The 20,339-nt window shown below is 44.8% G+C and overlaps 1 protein-coding gene across 1 annotated transcript in view; it reads right to left on the bottom strand.

Annotated features, from left to right (window-relative positions):
- The window catches only part of LOC115152229 (cat eye syndrome critical region protein 2 homolog), a 59,634-nt gene that overhangs the window by 18,581 nt on the left and 20,714 nt on the right, over positions 1-20,339 (bottom strand). Inside the window, exons 2-10 of the mRNA XM_029696868.1 lie at positions 12,027-12,121; positions 10,286-10,469; positions 9,899-10,026; positions 9,391-9,471; positions 9,171-9,226; positions 8,699-8,859; positions 5,292-5,381; positions 5,040-5,196; positions 4,272-4,401 (exon numbers count right to left, since the gene is read on the bottom strand). Of these exons, the coding sequence (XP_029552728.1) occupies positions 4,272-4,401; positions 5,040-5,196; positions 5,292-5,381; positions 8,699-8,859; positions 9,171-9,226; positions 9,391-9,471; positions 9,899-10,026; positions 10,286-10,469; positions 12,027-12,121 (1,082 nt within the window). The remainder of the gene's footprint in view (positions 1-4,271; positions 4,402-5,039; positions 5,197-5,291; positions 5,382-8,698; positions 8,860-9,170; positions 9,227-9,390; positions 9,472-9,898; positions 10,027-10,285; positions 10,470-12,026; positions 12,122-20,339) is intronic.

Here is a 20,339-nt window from a genome sequence, read left to right as displayed (position 1 = left end):
CTTTATTAAATGGATTAGGTCCCTATATTCTCATCCAAATGCCATGGTGTCAACTAACGGTCTGAACTCTGACAGACTCCCTTTGGGATGTGGCACAAGACAAGGGACGCTCTCTGTCCCCCCTGCTCTACTTGTTGGGGCGGAGTTGATAAGGAGCAAGCCAAGCATTAGCGGGGTTTCTGCAGGCGGCCTTCAGCACAAGATTTCACACTACGCGGATGTTGCCTTGCTCTACATATTCAACCCTGAGAAATCCCTCCCATTTTAGACAATTGATCAGTACAGCAAGTTCAGGATATAAGGTACATTTGAACAAGTCCATTGTTTGCCCCCTCATTCTTACACTGACCAGCTCTATGAAGACACTCTGTCCATTCCAATATAAGACACAGGTGTTTCCATACCTTGGAATCTTTGTAACGTCAGATCTCCAAACCTGGATCTCACTCCCTATTAGCTTAGTCGGAAGATTCAATGTTAACCGTATGAACATCCTCCCTAGATTGAACGATTTATTTCAGATGCTCAAATTCAGATGCCCAGTTCCTTCTCTATTTTTTAAACAACCAACTAAAGCTTCACCAAATACATATTGGGCAATAAAAAAAAACCAGGATCAAGTTCTCCATTCTATCAAAACCTGAATCTAAGGGTGGTCTTCACCTTCAATTGTACTACTGGTCTGCCCTAATCCTCAACATCCTAACATGGATCACAAACAGACAAGACTCAACGTGGATTCAGATAGAGGCCCAATCCTGTGGTTTATTGCCCCTAAGCTCAATTATATTCATTAATAACTTTAGTGAAGTGGGCAACATACCCAAAACCCTTGTGATTTATACCACCCTACTAAGATGGAATGACTAAGAAATACCTTGGTATTTCCTACCAGATATGCTCTCACTCGCCTATAGTGTACAACCCAGACTTGCCAAAAGCCCCAAGTGATGCCAACTTTCATCTTTGGCATCCTCTAGGGATCAGGACTTTTTCCGGCCTGTTTCATCAGAACCCAACTACACTGAAATTATTCTAAGAGCTATGCAGTGAATTCAATGTGCCAAGATCCATTTTTGTTGTTGTTATCTTCAAATTAGACACGTAATTTTATTACACCCCAGCGAGACTCCTTAGAATGAATACAGACATTTTCCTGATTGTAAAAGATATACCTCTATATGGATGTATTTGAGCTGAAGAGAGATTACCAGATTTTGGCAATCTATACATACTGCTGCACAGAAAACAGATGTACAGTTTGATATGACCCTGTGTCCATCTTCTTAATGCCCAGCAGGACTTTGTTCTTGATCCAGACAGGGAAAATTTGTTTATGATCGTCATATACTTTCCTAAAAAAAAACATATTATCCTACGGTAGGCTTCTAATTCTTCTCTTACATTTAAAATGTGAATTGACCAGATTGTTGACTTTCTTCCTCTTGAAAAGATCACTTATGACCTCCGCAAGAGACAGCCCAAGTTTGATAGACTCTGGTCTTCAATTTATTTATTTATTTCACCTTTATTTAACCAGGTAGGCTAGTTGAGAACAAGTTCTCATTTACAACTGCGACCTGGCCAAGATAAAGCAAAGCAGTTCGACACATACAACAGAGTTACACATGGAATAAACAAACATACAATCAATAATACAGTAGAAAAATCTATATACAGCATGTGCAAATGAGGTAGAATAAGAGAGGTGAGGCAATAAATAGGCCATGGTGGCAAAGTAATTACAATATAGCAATTAAACACTGGAATGGTAGGATGTGCAGAAGATTAATGTGCAAGTTGAGATACTGGGGTGCAAAGGAGCAAGATAAATAAATAAATGCAGTATGGGGATGAGGTAGATTGGATGGGCTATTTACAGATGATCTATGTACAGATGCAGTGATCTATGAGCTGCTCTGACAGCTGGTGCTTAACTTCTTTGGGATAGGGGGCAGTATTTTCACGACCGGATAAAAAAACGTACCCGATTTAATCTGGTTACTACTCCTGCCCAGAAACTAGAATATGCATATAATTAGTAAATTTGGATAGAAAACACCCTAAAGTTTCTAAAACTGTTTGAATGGTGTCTGTGAGTATAACAGAACTCATATGGCAGGCCAAAACCTGAGAAGATTCCATACAGGAAGTGCCCTGTCTGACAATTTGTTGTTCTTCTGTTGCATCTCTATCGACATTACAGCATCTGTGCTGTAACGTGACACTTTCTAAGGCTTCCATTGGCTCTCTAAAGCCGCCAGAAAGTGGAATGGGGTGTCTGCTGTCTCTGAGCAAAGTACAGGAGCAGAGTTTGTAAGTGGTCAGCCTGGGGACAGTGAGACTGGAGATGCGCGGTCACGAGAACTCGCCATGTTTTTCTTTCAGTCTTTGAATGAATACAACGTTGCCCGGTTGGAATATTATCGCTATTTTACGAGAAAAATAGCATAAAAATTGATTTTAAACAGCGTTTGACATGCTTCTAAGTACGGTAATGGAATATTTTGAAATCTTTTGTCACGAAATGCGCTCGCGCGTTACCCTTCAAATAGTGACCTGAACACACGAACAAAACATAGGTATTTGGATATAACTATGGATTATTTGGAACCAAAACAACATTTGTTGTTGAAGTAGAAGTCCTGGGAGTGCATTCTGATGAAGAACAGCAAAGGTAATCCAATTTTTCTAATAGTCATTCTCAGTTTTGGTGACCCCGAAGTTGGCGGATGTCAAAATAGCTAGCCGTGATGGCCGAGCTATGTACTCAGAATATTGCAAAATGTGCTTTCGCCGAAAAGCCATTTTAAAACCGGACATAGCGATTGCATAAAGGAGTTCTGTATCTATAATTCTTAAAATAATTGCTATGTATTTTGTCAATGTTTATCATGAGTAATTTAGTAAATTCACCGGACGTTTCGGTGGGTATGCTAGTTCTGAACATCACATGCTAATGTAAAAAGCTGTTTTTTGATATAAATATGAACTTGATTGAACAAAACATGCATGTATTGTATAACATAATGTCCTAGGAGTGTCATCTGATGAAGATCAAAAGGTTAGTGCTGCATTTAGCTGTGGTTTGGGTTTGTGTGACATATATGCTTGCTTGGAAAATGTCTGATTATTTGTGTCTATGTACTCTCCTAACATAATCTAATGTTTTGCTTTCGCTGTAAAGCCTTTTTGAAATCGGACAATGTGGTTAGATTAACGAGAGTCTTATCTTTAAAATGGTGTAAAATAGTTGATTGTTTGAGAAAATTGAATTGTGGTATTTTAGTTGGTTTTGTATTTTGCGCCGTGCGATGCCATTGGCTGTTGGCTAGGGGTTCCGCTAGCGGAACGTCTGTCCTCAACAGGTTAAAGCTAGTGAGGGAGGTAAGAGTCTCGAGCTTCAGAGATTTTTGCAGTTCGTTCCAGTCATTGGCAGCAGAGAACTGGAAGGAAAGGCGGCCAAAGGAAGTGTTGGCTTTGGGGGTGACCAGTGAGATATACCTGCTGGAGCGCATGCTACGGGTGGGTGCTGCTATGGTGACCAGTGAGCTGAGATAAGGCGGGGCTTTACCTAGCAGAGACTGTAGATGACCTAGAGCCAGTGGGTTTGGCGACGAGTATGAAGTGAGGGCCAGCCAACGAGATCATACAGGTCGCAGTGGTGGGTAGTATATGTGTCTTTGGTGACAAAACGGATGACACTGTGATAGACTGCATCCAATTTGTTGAGTAGAGTGTTGGAGGCTATTTTGTAAATGACATCGCCGAAGTCGAGGATCGGTAGGATGGTCAGTTTTACGAGGGTATGTTTGGCAGCATGAGTGAAGGATGCTTTGTTGCGAAATAGGAAGCCGATTCTAGATTTAATTTTGGATTGGAGATGTTTAATGTGAGTCTGGAAGGAGAGTTTACAGTCTAACCAGACACCTAGGTATTTGTAGTACTGAACTATATTTCAAATTGGACAGAGTGAATGGGGCGATTAAGGAAATGTGTGTGTACACACACACACACACACACACACACACACACACACACACACACACACACGTAAGGTGCTGTAAAACAAATTATTTGCTCGTTGTCTCAGCTAAAGCTGAAATAGCTAACATGCCATTTATTATATTACTTATGTCTGCAACATCTGTAAATGTGGAATGTGTTTTGTTTGTTGATTGGAAAAACAAGAATATTTAAGAAAATAATCAAAATTCCCTGTCCATAAATTATCAGTACTGTAGTGTCGAGTAGTAGTGTGTGGCTCTTACAACTCTTTTGTCCTGCGGGAGCGTTGGATGGGTGAGTGGGGCTCCAGGTGCAGCAGTTCGGGGGGCAGGTCCTTCCCCTGGGATATCAACCAGGCCTTCTCCTCACGCAGTTTCCGCCGCCGCGCTCGCTCTGAGGGAAACAGCAGAACACAGGAACCACAATTAATTACACACAACAGCAGCAGCATAATGGATTGTACTTTACTACAATTTCAAGGGCACCTGTTGGCCATCCGGCCGCCTGCTGGTGCACAGAGTCAATAAAAACCAGGCCGAACAACATGAGACTGAAGCAGTTCAGAGAAGATGAGTGATTCATTGACCATCCTTTAGCAGGCTTAGCTGATTTAAAAAAAAGCGAGAACAGAAAGGAACACTTTATCTCTCAACATGAAAGGCTGCGGGCTGCCGTCCGCCTGCTGTGCAGATTAAAATATATGTTGGAGGGTGGATTCCAACTGCTCTGATCCACCAGAGACCAGGCAGCCCAGCCCCACTGTTCATCTATAATACATTAATGAGGGTCCTTCACCAGTTAATTAACCCTTGACAGGTGACATCAGAAGGACTCCTGTGATTCACAGGGCTATATATTCCCACTCACTCGCAGCCCAATACGTGTAATATATTGCAATATATTGCACAACCAGGGCAATAGATCATTCAACGGTACAGGCAATACAAATGCAGAGGTGTGTGCAGGGTTGGCCGTCTTTCAGAATCCACCCTGAGCCCCACCCTGCCCCCTAACCCAGCTCCACTACTCACCCTCCACAGCTTGGAGTCTCTCCAGCTCCTCTCTCTGGCGCTCCTCCTGCAGCAGCATCTCCTCTTCTCGTCTCTGCTCCATCAGCAGGGCCTGTCTGTCCATGTCCTCATCCCTCTGTTTCTGCTGCTCCCTGTTGGCTATGGCCTGCAGCGTGTCCTGGACACAAACAGGAAACCATCAGTCCACTGGGTCTCACAGGAGACGGGACATACACTAAGAACGATAAATTACACATGCGCAGCTGGTCTCACCTCCTCCTCTTGGCTCATGTGTTTCTCAGAGAGCCGGTAAGAGCTGCATACTGGGGTGGGGTCCAGCAGCCTCTGCTTCTGCTCATTCACCTGCAGAGGCAAAAGAATCAAGATAAAAAAAACAAATAAGTGGTTTTGTTATTCACACACAAAATAAATCACAGTCGCTTTGATCAAGTAACGCATCCACGGGAGCTAATAACCAAGCAGGCCCCAGGGAATCCTCTGTGGTCTTCCAGCAGAGCTGTGAGGAGAGAAGGGGTGATCCAGGCTCTGCTCCGCCTCCTCCCCCGACTACCCCCCTTTAAATCCCACCCACCCTGCTACCCCTCTCCTAGTGGGTCATTGACTAACCAAACAAATCAAACCCCTCCATGCTCCCTGTGACAATAATCACACGTAACGATTTCCACTAAAAGCTGGGGGAGCGGGCGGTAACGTGTGTGTGCTTGTATTTGCAAACTGACCACAGCATTGCCACTTCATGAAATAGCCTATAGTCTATATGTAGCAATTAGTAAGAAAGTTAAATACTTAATATGAGCATCAGAATTGGTTGCAGAATACAAACCACAACATGGAAGAAAAAACAAAAAAAACAGCAGGAAGCTGCAGTCAGAGCAGAACCCTCTGGGCCAGGCAGTATCTATGTCAGGGAATGCAGTCCAAAAGGTATGGTTGTTTCCAAGAGCATGGGGGTAATGGAGTCTGGTACGTTGGACGTTATGGGAAACAAGATGGACGCCTGCCTCCTGGGCTGCACCACCTCCTGTGCCTTTTGTTTCTGTGGTGTTATTTGTTATGTTTAATATTCTTCATTGAGGAAAAATGTAGCTACTACGACTGTGATGTGGTTCTGTCACCTAGTTACCTTAAGATGAATGCACTAAACTAAAAGTCACGCAGGAGAGAAAAAAACAGAAAAAAAAGTGTCTGCTAAATGACTCAAATGTAAATGCTTCCTGTCAGGACGGGCCCTGTGAACACCACCAAGAGGCCCTTTCCCCCTCTGTAGAGTTCTGCCTGCCAGCAGCATGGGGACGTGTTAGATAGCTGCCTTGCTCTTCCTCCACTGGGCCAGTGGTGGCCACCACCAGAGGGGCTGTCAAAGTGCTGAATGTGCTACAGCTCCCATCCCCCCCCCCCCCCCCCAAGTCTTGTCTCTCTGCACCGGCGTGTCCCGGGGCTCCTCTGCCCTGCCTCTGCTCTGTGCATTACCCACAGCACTTAATCGCACACAGGAGATGGACTGCCTCTGGTGTCGCCACTTAAGAAGTCGACAATCCTGCAGTGCAGCAGGTCGTCAATCAAGTGGCTCCATCCCGCCTCAAGGTGAGTGCCTGCCTCCCGTCAGCGCCCCGCGAAATGGCTGTGACAGCCAGGGCTGTGGACAGGAGCTGGGAGACTCCATGGCTGTGGGCGCACTCACACACACACACAATAATGCTGCGATTGCGCGCACACACATCCCAGATGCCTGCTCTGTACTGCCAGAGCCTGCATCCAAGCTGCTGAACATTCCCACTGAGAACATGTCCAGATAGATAACAGCCAGGCAGGCATGCGGGCCGTGAAGGACAGATGTCCATCGGATGACCATTAGAGAACGACCCCATGCCGACAGAATGGCTAAAGACCTTTTGACAGTCACAGTCCACAAGGACAGGCAGGCTGTGTTGGGTTTCTATAGCTTCTATCGGACCCGATCACAGGGATGGCTAACGCAAGAGGTCCCGTTGATCACTACAGAATTACGTGAATCTGCATTAAGTTTGTTTTAATGCATAATAAGGCTTGTGTCGACGTGCCCGGACATGCACTTAATAAGCAAGCTAGCTAGCTAAGCAGATCGCTATGTGACCTGTTGGCAAAGACTACGATAACTAACCCTTTCATCTGTTGTGTTAGCACCATGTTTAGCTACCGAGCTAAGATATCAGATAAGAGCTAATGGCCAACGTAGCTAGCTAACGTTAGCTGGTTAGCATTTTGAATATGCCCCATTTTCGGCAACGAGCCATCTGCTGATCTGACCAGCCACAATCGTATCCGTAAATTGACAATTGATAGTTGGATTAGATGACTGTCGTAACAGGGAAAGAAGGAAGTGTTTAATTAAAAGGTTGGCAATAGGTTTAGCTCCCTAAGCATCTTTCTTCATGTTATGGACCAAAAAAAGCTATAGATCAGCGTGCGTGTGTTTTTCCACTTCTCAAACTATGGGCAGATTGGAGTCATTCAGACAAAACGTGAATCGTTTCATTTTTTAATCTACCCTTGCTCTGCTTATTACATATTATGCACACTTATGGCTTTGTAGAAAATGGAATTGCCATTGAGCTAGTTCTCATAGTAGCAAGTAAATGACATGAGCGATGGAGAGATATGCGAGATGTGAAAAAGAGCCGCGTTACAACCTCGCTCTATCCAATTAGTAGCAGTAGGATCAAGTTACAACCCGCCGAAAAGTGACTAAAAATATTAGTTTCATAAGCATCCGTGATCACAAATCATTACGTTGGACCCATTGGCATGGAATAGATGTTATTTTATATTCTCAAACTAACAGCAGTGCCTATATGATGCCCTTCCATACAGGCATGACATGTTGGAAGGAAGAATCTATGCGAATTGTTGTTGATCAGTAGGATAATAAGTCCCACATGAAAAGCAAACAGACTCCACTGATCAGCCAAAACAATATCAATAACTCAATGCACACACTCGTATTGAATATGCATTCACCTATTTTGCGAGTAGGCCTATGCATCTTAAACTTACCCAGTTTATTAAGAGATTTACCATTCAAATACAATTATTACCATTATGTTGTTATGTAGTTTGTTTTTACCAAAGTCAAATGTATTGTTTTATTAAAAAATGTAATAATATCATCCGTCGGCTTCCTTGGTATCAGCCCTAAAAAAAAAAAAATCCATATTGGTCCTTCTCTACTGTCTAGCTATGTATACTCAAAAGATAAACGAGTATGCAATGTATTAAAAAGGGCAGAGTTTGAACAGTTAAAACACGGTGTCCACAATCTCCGAGACGACTCATTCCGCAGAACAAAAACCATGCGACAAATGAGCACTCCCAGCCTCGACTGTCACTCCAACAGAAGCAGCACACAGGGCCACAGATGAGAGAGAGAGAGACTGGACAGTCCGGCTTTGGGCCCAGGACTCAGATGGGTTTAGAAGCTAGTGTTCTGGGCAAGCAGAGACCAGTCTGCCTCCACACACCTGCAGCCGCGCCACACAGCCTCCATTTCCCAATTCCTCCTGGAGGCAGCCATTTGAGACACTATGCCGTTACAGAGCACATCAGCTGACTGAGTCAGTGTCTGAATGAAGATTGATGGGTTGAGAGGGGGAGGGAGGAGACTAAGAAGAGAGCTGACTGACCTTGTGCTCGATCATGCTGCTGATCTCAGGGAGGAAGTTCTGGCTGATGATGCGGTAGAGGTGGCGGTCCTGGGGGGACGTTTTGTCTCTGATGCTCTCGGCCAGACTGGCCCACTGCTCCTCCGTGTCACACACCAAGGACCAGGCACCGCGCTCCCGGTCTGGACGGACGGACAGACAACATCATGGCCAATATACTCCGGACTCTGACATTGCTCATTCTGATATTGCTCATTCTGAGGGGGAGGGGATTTTGTGTGTATGGTCATTGTATTACTAGATATGACTGCACTGTTGGAGCTAGAAAAATAAGCATTTCGCTGCGCCTGTGATAACATATGCAAATCTATGTACACGACCAATAAACTTTGATTCTATATATTATTTTTTTAAACAAGTCTCAATCGTCAGCATCAATATCAGAAGTTGGAGTCGATCTAGATAGATGTGATAGCTCTGCCTTTTTTCTCACCTGTGCCTGAGTGTAGACCTTCCAGTCCATTCTCCTTCACTTCGCTCTCCACCTCACTGAAAAAAAACAACAGGACAGCCCATTCAGTATTTACCATCCACTCCAAAGCATTGCATGAACAAGGTCTGGGGAATAAAGGTGGTGAACGTCTCTGGAGACGTTTTGTTTGAGAGCGGAGAGAACGCGAGACCACTAAGACAGAGTTTGCTGCTGGTTTCACCTTAGCTGGATCTCCTCCACTTTCTTCTTTGGTGGTCTTCCCCTTTTCCTCTTCTCTGTTGGTTTGATCTCAGGGGCTTCACTACAGGGACAACAACAGAGTGAAAAACAAATATCCGCCCACACTTTAAATTACACAGGCCTTTTACCAGGGTAGCTATTACTGGAGTGACCCATATGATTAACCTCTAACAGGCAAGTAGGTACATAGTAATTACTATGTTGGTGCTCACTTTGTCCTTTGTTAGAAAACAGAATTAGCAGTAGGAAGTGCTACTGTTTACATATTACATATCACATATCTCATAGCCTTACAGACACCATAGAGCATATATACACACAGTAACACATAATATAATGCATACACAAAGTATCAGAGAATCGATACAAAAATGACTGGTTATATACCAGCATAGCGTTCACATTCTGTGACCTCTGTATCTGTGAATTACAGGCAAGCAAAACCATCCAACGTCCACAGCCGATGCCCGATGGTGCAACCCACTTACCCGAGCTGCTCCGCTTTCCTCTTGACCGGCTCCTCTTTGTACATGCGGGTACCATAGAAGTACCAGTAGAGGGCACCGCTCCCATCTTGCCCCAGCGGCTCCACGCGCAGGCTGTCCGCATCCAGGCCCTGGGATCAAACATTCCATGGATTAATGATGCATATTACAGTTCCACTAAATTCACTATGTCAGGTTAGACAGCACTTTTTTAAGTCAGTCACCATCAACAGCGTCCCAATAAAAATCACCAAAACTACAGGTACCAAAACATGAGTGTTTTCCCAGTTTTAACCGTTTACCCATGCTAACTCTAAAACGGTCATAATAACGGGAGTTTAAAACAGCTGCAAGCTTGTGGTACAAGGTGTGTGTGTGTGTGTGTAGCACCTTGAGCAGGTCGAAGACGTCTGCGGCGTCCAGGCGGTAGTCACATAGCCTGTGCAGCAGCTCCACCTGTGTGCGCGGGGTCAGCTCCTCAAAGGGCCCCTGGCGCAGGGGGTTGGGCTTCCCCTCTTCCAGCTCCCAGCGGTAGTTGATGATGTCGTCCAGATAACTGCTGAACGCCTGGGGACTAAGGGGGGCGGGGGAGTGATTAGTCCCATATGCTAGTATGACAATACAGTAGTGAGGAGGGGTGGGTAATAACAAAATCAGAGAGATCTACTGCAGTGAATTTGGTTGGTGCGGACCAGTCAACGGTTCCCATACAAAATGTGAGAATTTAGGCCTAGGTTAATTGTTTCTAACCCATTCATGTCACATACTCATTCATCTCTTCAACTAGAAGTCATTCATTCTCAAACGCCTACTGTGTCAAAAGGTCAAAAGGAACATGTGCTTCGTATTGATAGCAATCAACACAACAAAAGAAAAGCTGATTGGGAGATCGGGCGATTGCTGTTATTTTTGTCGAGCTACTCCATAGCCCTTTACAGAGTCATTGGGATCCGACAATATGGCGCACCGCTATTCATTCACTTGCAAATGCTTGTCCTTACAGTGTGCTTTGTAAAGCAAGTGCATATAACGTCTCAATTTCAACAGGCTGTCTATTGTGATAGAGACAGTCAAGAAATAATTCAAGCTGCCCTACCGTAGTGGTTCTGGAGAGAAAAGGAGGGGAAAAAGACAGCAATTTCTTTGCACTTCAATGGGTTTGTTTCATTGTTTTGGATGCTGGTGAATAAATGTTGGTTCCGGGTCAGATCTGTCTGATTAATCTGGAACCCTTCAGTTCCTGCTCAGACGCACAGAAACAAGGGCTCAGGGCAGGGGTGAGTGCCGATGCAACAACAGAAAAGAAAGGACAAAAACCAGAGGAAAAAAATGGCTTATCTTGAAAGAGCAGTTTGCACTTTCACACAGCTGCAGGCCCCCCACTATCCCATCTCCTCCTCTGCCAACACCCCCACCCCCCTCCCCAGCTCCGCCGGAGCGTTTAACGCGTGCGGATGAAAAGGGCAGCTCTTTGAAAGGCCAGAGCCGAGCATCCACCCCCGGGATGCCAGCGGCTGTCCTGTCCAATAAGGCAGGTTATCCTGTTACTGCATGCCTGGGTGTGGAAACTATCAGCCTTAACCTCCCTCATCCCTCCCTACCTACCGAGTCACAGGCTGATAGGTGCCTATCCCAGTGGTGCTGATGGAGCAAGAGCAGGAGAGGAGGTGGTAGCGGTGGTGGGTGGGGGCCCCTTCAGGGCTGGAACATTCATTTCACTTTCCTGTGCTCTTCCCACTCCCTCTCGCTCACATTTAGTCATCAAGGAACCAACCCCCCCCCCCCCCCCCCCCCCAGGGAAAAATCCACCTAACCCCAGTTTCCTTTGTGAGATGCCTCACTCAGTTGCAAAGGCTGATTTCAACACAAGCTGTGCACACTGATGTGCTCACTACTAAACAGGGTTTGTGACTCAAACTTCCCGTGTTTCAGGCCCATACAGCCCCTGGATGTTGTCACCAAGACTGGTCTGTTAGAAGGAAGGTAAAGAGATGTGCTGCTGTTTGCTAGCGAGCTAAGAAGTTAAGCCTAGTTCTGAGGCTCTCTCTAGAAAGAAAAAGTATGAATATTGAACTCCCGTATAAATAAAGATTGAATAAAGGATGTGGGAAAGCCGGTGGGCACTACTTACGTGATGTCTGTGCGCTGGTAGCATCCTTGCAGCAGTGAGACGAGGAGGTCAGCCAGAAAGTCTGTGTCCTGCTTCTGTAGCGCCTCTTCCAGCTCCTACCACACAGAGAGACACAGCCAAGAGGTCAACCTTTGAGTTATATGGAGATCAACTTTTTTTTTCTTTTTTTTAAGGCACACGAAAATCTCCGTTTTAAAGTCGGCATATAACATTTAATGGTTGGTGTTAGTCACAGGTCGGTGCAGTTAAAAAAAAGCGTTAAGATTCCAGAGTGATACAGATGCCCTGGAGTAAAACCATAGGTGGTGATGGGAATTTAGGGCTTCCAAGACATAGTTTGACATTTTCAAAGAAACAGGAGCTCTCGTAGCAAAACTTGGTTGAAGTGTGGATATTGGAACTAGTAACTTATATTGTGAGAGCCATAGGGGACCAGAATACCTGGCAGTATTCTAACGCTTTTGAGTCTAACACTCTTGATCATGACAAACAACCATACAGAACGTGTGTACGCGGTAGGCTGTGCGTAGGGAACCTGTTTGAGTTGCTGTGGGAGGGGGGGGGGGAATTAGTTGACATGTTCTCAGAAGTCCTTTCTGCCAGCGGTTGGAGCCGAGGTTCAAGTTCAACCCTGACCCCTCTCCTGCCTGGCATTGTGTGGCCGCCGTTTAGGGTTTATGAAGCGGCAGTAACTGGGAGAGCAAACTCTAAAGGCCCTCAAAGAGCCAAGGAGAGACGGCAGCAGGAGACTAAGGCCACCGCACAGACCCGCACCCCCTCCTCCTCCACTGACCAACCGGGCCACAGCACCCCACACCATTACCCAGCATGCTTTTCTCTCTCTCCCCGGGATACCCAAAGGCCCTCGGCTACAGAGCAGAGGCGGGGGAGAGACAAGGGAGGCTGAGAGGGCAAAAAATGCTAATGAAAAGTGCTCCATCAACCAACTGTCCATTTCACTTAACCCCCCCTCCCCCGTTTCCCAGGATGCAAAGCGACCCTTCAGCATTGGCCCTTCCTCTTTAAAAAGGAATCTGCCCGCAGCTGACCGCCCCTCGGTCTCTAGCTAAAGAACTCACTTCCAAATTCTCTGCATAAAACACATCACCCCTCCACCACCCCAAAGAAAAAGCATGTTGACAGTCCAGAATAAACTCAAGGGCAAGGAGGCCCATTTCATTGTGCAGCCTGCAGATTGCTGCCCCTCTCTAGAGAAACGGTGAGTGCCGGGTCATTGGGGGTCAGCCTCCACACCTCCCGGCTGTGGAGAGGCACGGAAGACAGGAGCCAACAGTCAGCAGGATGAAAAATGAAGGGAGGGAGGGGTTGAAAAACAGGATAAGATGGATGTTTCTGCTTTGGGGTAAAAACTCCTCAGACAGCTACTCAGGACTGGTTGGTGCTGCAACAGAAACATGCCAGAGGAGCTGCCTGGGCTGATTATCTCCAAGTCCTATTATTCAAAACAGAGTTCATTAAGCTTCTTGAGCACATTTTAATGGCAAAAAAAGCTATTGATCAATCTGCTCACAGTGGCAAATTAGAAAGATTCTAATGGATCTACATAATAATTCAATATGAAGAGTCTGGGAGGGGGATGCTCACAACCCTGGGAGGGCCTGGAACTAGTGGGACAGAATCTACAATAACATGGTTAGCTCCTGGGAGTAGGGCTGTGGGGGTCATTCAATTTTGTCAGCCGGTGATTGTTAAGCAAATATTTGCCCGTCTCAGGGTAATTGACTGTTAATTAACATAAACATGTTTAGCATCTCCTGGATTCCACACATAGCCTACAAGCCACTGATGCAGACCTTTGGATTTAGATGTTTTAAAAAAAATGTAGATTTTCCATTTAATATAGCCTAAACCATCACAATAAATCCATTAGTTATTTTTGACAGGTCTAAAGAAACTTGAGATGAAGAAAATGTAGTTTATTTCAGAAGAACATAATAGCACACAGTTGTCCTTATGTTAGGCCCCGATATGGCTATGCCTTATGGCTGTGGGCTACACTGGTTCATTTAGCAGACAAGATTTGCTTAGTATTCAATGGCATTTTTATTATGAAGAACACAGTTGAACATAGCTGAATAAAATAGAAAGGATATCTTCTCCAAATGATTTCCAAGGAAGTGCGCACATGCAGCTATTCTGTGTTGAGCGGTTAACAAAGAAACGGGTCCTCCTAATGTGCTTAATAATGTAGAATTATTTATCCAACTTTAGTTGTGACACAAATCTTGGCCAATAGGTTTAGATCTTTAATACATTCTAAGGCTGCATGTTGTGACTAAAGATTATTTGAAAAAAGTTGCATGAAAGGCATGAGCTCTGATTTGTTTGTTGTGCAGACTGTACACACTTCATCAGTCTCTCATTCACAATTTGACAAGCACTTGATAATATTCTCACCAGGCCTTGAATTTCCCGGCAGCATTCCCTTATGTGGCCGTAACGCCCCCTAAAAAAAGAATCCATGTCTTTTGAGGCCAAAGGGGCTGAATATAACAATTAACTTATCCCGGCTGCTATGCTCAGAAGCACCTCTCACTCACATGGCTCTCTCAGATATCTAAATTCTTATTAGCCATTGCCCGTCACGTGATCGAGTCCTTCTCACAGGCATCTCAACTAAGTAGTAGGCTACAAGTGAAGATTGACACATCGGGGATGCAATTGCGCGTGTCCTTCTTATCAACTTTCAAGGCGCATATTGAAGATGTTACAACTGTCCACATTTAGCCTACTTTTCGTCAGCCAACTAGATGAGAAGGCCTAACGAACAGCAAAAGCACTAGCCTGTCAATCTACATCCCCCATAGTGCAAAAGTTGACCTATTCTATTCTGTGTGAGAAATAAATATAGCAGGATCCCATCAAAGGTGATGGGATCCTCCTCTTTTTAATAGAGGCCATCAAAACGGTTCTCACACAAACGCATAGCTTATAGAAATGTTGTGCAACATTAACTCATGAAGTGTTGATTTGATTTTCTAAAACATTTGCAGTGATGTCAGCGTGATTAGAGGGACAATAGAGTGCTGAGTACCAGGCAGTTAGCAAGTTTGGTAGGCTACTAATGACCATCAGCAGCATCAGAGCTGGGAGGCCTAGTTATCGTGACTAAACGGTCACCTGGAATTTGACTGCAGTCATGACTCGTGACCGCCAGTGCGGCGGTAATACGGTCACTGTAAAAGCCCTAACTGATAGTGGGGCTGTGTGTACGTGTGCAGTTGCGATGCGCACGTGCATCAACCGCCTAATCAAAAAGGCATTTCTCTCACGTCAGTGCCATTTCGGTCATAGAACATGGGGCTCTTTCAACAGCTACGCTCACAGTGTTATGAAAGCACATCTACAGTATGTGTACATGTGCAATAACAAAAACTTGTGTGTAACCTTGGGAAAGAGAGAGTGCAAAAAAGTGGCTTGTGAACAAAAGTCTGTGCCCATGTCTCAGGAGACCAGGAAGTGCCAGGGAGAGTGACATTATCTCAGTGTCCTCCTGTCAACAAGAAGGGGTAGACCAGAACCAACAGTCCTCCATGATGACCCTTACAGTAAGTTTGTAGGGTCTTCCCCCATTTCAGTATGTAGGGGTTATCATGGAGGACGTTTGATTCTGATCTGGTCTCCCCCCCCTTCCTGTCGACAGGAGGACATTGAGATCCTGTGTCACGCTTCCTGGCACTTCCTGGTCCCCTGACAGCCAGCCCCTGGGCCGGAGAGGGCCCATCAATCAGGGGCAGGCTGCACTTTGATCACACTTCAAACCAGGGGCCGGCTGGGAGAGCCGGGGCCCAGTCCAGTGGAGCAGCCCTGGATTAACACCACCCGACTCCACCTTTGAAGTGCCACTCGGCAGCTCAGATGGCAAAGGATTGGAATTAATGTGGTGTGTGCCCAGCATGGCGGAGATCCCTCTGTGGGCTCACCGTAAAATTAAAAAATTAAAAATAAAAACACACAAGGCTTGATTAAGGGCCGTGAGGGACACTCAATACAGCAGCGCTCATGCAAGGAGCTCACACTGATCCCCGCAAACACAAAGTGAGGACACGCCTTGCTCCCCGAAGCAGGCAAGCGCAAAACGCCCCGATGATCTGTGCATAGTACAGATATCCATGGTCTAAGACAAAGATATGCCCGTCTCCATCTTTGTCCAAATCACAGGGGTTGACAGACTTATCACGAGGCACTAGACAGCAGGCTGGTAAACACTCCTCAAGTGAGTCAAATGCTTGAAGAATGATTGGAGGGTGAGTCAATGCTAAGTCAAAGGTGTGTTACATCCTCTAAAGCACTCAACCCCCTCAGGCCTGTCAGTGGCTCTGCTGTAGCTTGCTAAACTGAGGGTAAGGTAGTGTAGCTGGCCTGGCTCACTGTCAGAGCAGGAGAGTGCAAATGGGAGTGAGGAGTAATGCGAGTGTGCGCGTGTCAGGGTGGCGCTGGACATTTGACTGGAAGCATTTCAAAATTTGACATATAGGCCTACGCATTGGGTGCGTAACCTGATTATGGCGTCCACCCACGGTGTAATTCATCTTAACAGAACATGCCACTTACCGAATTCGATGCGCATCATGATTTTTGAATAATTGTCCAAATGTTTTTGCTCAGCCAACAGCAAAATTACTAGCCTATGTCAATCTACTGTCTCCCATAGAAAAGTTGACCTATTCTACTGGTCAGCTTGTCGTTCTGTCCGGAAAATAAAATAGCTTATTCCAAAACAAACTCTGGGACAGATCCTAAATGTATACAACCAGTACATCAAAATAACTTTAAAAAGCATTGAGGCTGATGCAACAGATCAGAACCTTAAAAACAGTGGTCACCAACCGGTCGATCAATCTACCTTCAAGGCATTCCTAGTCGATCACCAAACACTTCTGTAGAAAAGCCAATGATAAAAGACTCCCGCTCCATTAGAATGTGTGTTGCGCTGTTGGCGGTAGGTGTACTGGATTCAGAAGCCATGCGCACCAGGTAGGAGATGTGTTCCCATTGTGAACCATTTCATTTGTCTGAAAAGTCAAACCCTGCCTACCCGGAGGACCGGGAGATCTCTGGCAAAATCGAGTTGCGCTGGCCAAAATCGGATAGCTCAAATCCCAGTGCCTACAGACTCCATGACCTAGCCACAGCAAAGTGGCTAGGTCATGACCAGAGATAGACTGTCAAAGAACACAGCAAAGAGCTGCTGTTTTTAATGAGTGAGTTTATGTTTTTGATCTCTACATCCCTCCGCTGAGACTAATGACTGGGAAAATGTTATTTTTTTTTGAACGGTCAAACGCTTTCTAGAGCTCTGACCTAAAGGTCACTGACGTCATGATTTGACCTAGTTTCCACCCCCCACCCCCCGCCAAGTTCCCAATTGTCTTGAAAGCACCATCAGTCCAGTAAAATAAAAAAACAAATTATTTCAAATTTATGCTCAGCTGTGCCTCAACTGCTACACCGCGTGATCTACTTTGTTATCAAAGCTAGAGATTTGAAATATAATATGGTCTGAAGAACAATATTGGCAGGCATATAGCCAATATGCTATGATAACGTATTAAGCCTTCTGCACAAATATTATCCCTACATAACTGTTTTTATTAGGTTAATGTTACATTGTAAGTCACGTAAAAAAAAATCTGAGCGGTAGACCTCGGGTTGCTTTTTGACTGCGAAAGTGATCTTGACTCAGAAAATGTTGTGACTCTGGCTTAAAATCTTCATATTATAGCTGCACAGCAACGCGCACACGGCAGGCGGCTACGCGTGAATGTTCATTCCATAATGCAATTAGCGGGGAAAATACTAGGCTTGGGCAGATTGTCATTTTCAGGGTAGACATCCCAGCTCATAAAGTTATACAAGTAACTCAAATGCTACGCTGTTTGCTGCGTGCACAAAACAAACAAATAGTAAAAGCCTCTTGATCCAGAGCATTTAGCACATTTTAGACAGTTAACTTAATAGTTATAAGATATCTAGCTGGCAAACATTTATCTGTGAATTCCATACTGCAACTACACTGAACAAAAACATAAAACAATTAAAAATATTTTACAATTCATAAGGAAATCAGTCAATTGAAAAATTCATTAGGCCCTAATCTATGGATTTCACATGAACACCGATATGCATGTTGGTCACAGATAACTTAAAAAAAAATAAACATCGGGGCGTGGATCAGAAAACCAGTCAGTATCTGGTGTGACCACCCTTTTCCTCATGCAACACAACACATCTGTCGCATAAAGTTGATAAGGCTGTTGATTGTGGCCTGTGGAATGTTGTCCCAATCCTCTTCAATGGTTGTGCGAAGTTGCTGGATATTGGCGGGAACTGGAACACTGTCGTACACGTCGATCCAGAGCATCCCAAACATGCTCAATGGGTGACATGTCTGGTGAGTGTGCAGGCCATGGAAGAATGGACATTTTCAGCTTCCAGGAATTGTGTACAGATCCTTGTGACATGGTGCCATTCATTATCATGCTGAAACATTAGGTAATGGTGGAAGAGGAATGGCACGAGAATGGGCCTCAGGATCTCATCACAGTATCTCTGTGCAACTTACCATCGATAAAACAATTGTGTCCGCTAGCTTATACCTGCCCTTACCATACCCCCACCATGGGGCGCTATTCACAACATTGACATCAGCAAACCCACTCACACAACGTAATCTGATCGTTACAGTTAAAACTGAGATTCATCCGTGAAGAGCAAACTTCTCCAGTGTGACAGTGCCAATCGAAGGTGAGCATTTGTCCACTGATGTTGGTTACAACGTCGAACTGCAGTCCGGTCAAGACCAGGGTGAGGTCAATGAGCACACAGATGAGCTTCCTTGAGACAGTTTATGCAGAAATTCTTTGGTTGTGCAAACCCACAGTTTCATCAGCTGTCCGGGTGGCTGGTCTCAGACAATCCCGCAGGTGAAGAAGCCCGATGTGGAGGTCCTGCACTGGTGGTTACAAGTGGTCTGCGGTGGTGAAGCCGGTTGGACGTACTGCCAAATTCTCCAAAAACGACATTGGAGGCACCTTATGGTAGAGCAATGAACATTCAATTCTCTGACAAAAGCTCTGGTGGACCTTCCTGCCAATTGCACACTTCCTCAAAACTTGAGACATCTGTGACATTGTGTTCTGTGACAAAACTGCACATTTTAGGAGTGGCCTTTTATTGTCCCCAGCACAAGGTGCACCTGTCAAAAATCGGTCACAGACATATTTAGTAGATGATATTGCAGGTGTAGCAAAATGCTTGTGTTCCTAGCTCAAACAGTGCAGTAGTGTCTAATAACAATACACACAAATCTAAAAGAATGGAATTAAGAATAATGATCATGCTGTTTAATCAGCTTCTTGATATGCCACACCTGTCCCGTGGAAGAATTATATTGTCAAAGGAGAAATGCTCACTAACAGGGATGTTAACAAATTTGTGCACAAAATTGAGGGAAATAAGCTTTTTGTGCTTATGGAACATTTTTATCTCATAAAACATGGACCAACACTTTACATGTTGTGTTTATGTTTTTCTTTGGTGTAGATTAGAGGGCAACTGATTAAATCGGCATGGCTGATTAATTAGGGCCGATTTCAAGTTGCCATAACAAATCAGTAATCTGCATTTTTGGACGCCGATTACATTGCAATCAACGAGGAAACTGCGTGGCAGGCTGACCACCTGTTATGCGAGTGCAGCGACAAAAAGGACCTTGTGGCTGCAAGGAGCCAAGGTAAGTTGCTAGCTAGCATTAAACTTATCTTATAAAAAAAAAAAAAAAAATCTTCACATAATCACTAGTTAACCTAGTAATATCATCAACCATGTGTAGTTAACTAGCTTGTCCTGCGTTGCACATAAATTATCAGGCACCGCATTGATTATAATCGAATCACAGCTTACTTCAACTTCCCCAAATGGGTGATGATTTAACAAAAGCGCAATCTTTGCACAAACGTACCTAACCATAAACATCAATGCCTTTCTTAAAATCAATACACAGAAGTATATATTTTAAGCCTGCATATTTAATTAAAATAAATGCATGTTAGCAGGCAATATTAACTAGGGAAATTGTGTCACTTCTCTTGCGTTCAGTGCGCGCAGAGTCAGGGTATATGCAACAGTTTGGTCCGCCTGGCTCGTTCCTAACTGTTTACTAATATGCCAGAATTGTACATAATTATGACATAACATTGAAGGTTGTGCAATGTAACAGCAATATTTAGACTTAGGGTTGCCATCCGTTCGACAAAATACGGAACGGTTCCGTATTTCACTGAAAGAATA

The sequence above is a fragment of the Salmo trutta genome, chromosome 17 (genome assembly GCF_901001165.1).
Source record: "Salmo trutta chromosome 17, fSalTru1.1, whole genome shotgun sequence".
Lineage (NCBI taxonomy): Eukaryota > Metazoa > Chordata > Actinopteri > Salmoniformes > Salmonidae > Salmo > Salmo trutta.
The sequence above is the reverse complement of the archived record's forward strand: the minus strand, read 5'-3'. Positions and strand labels throughout refer to the sequence as shown.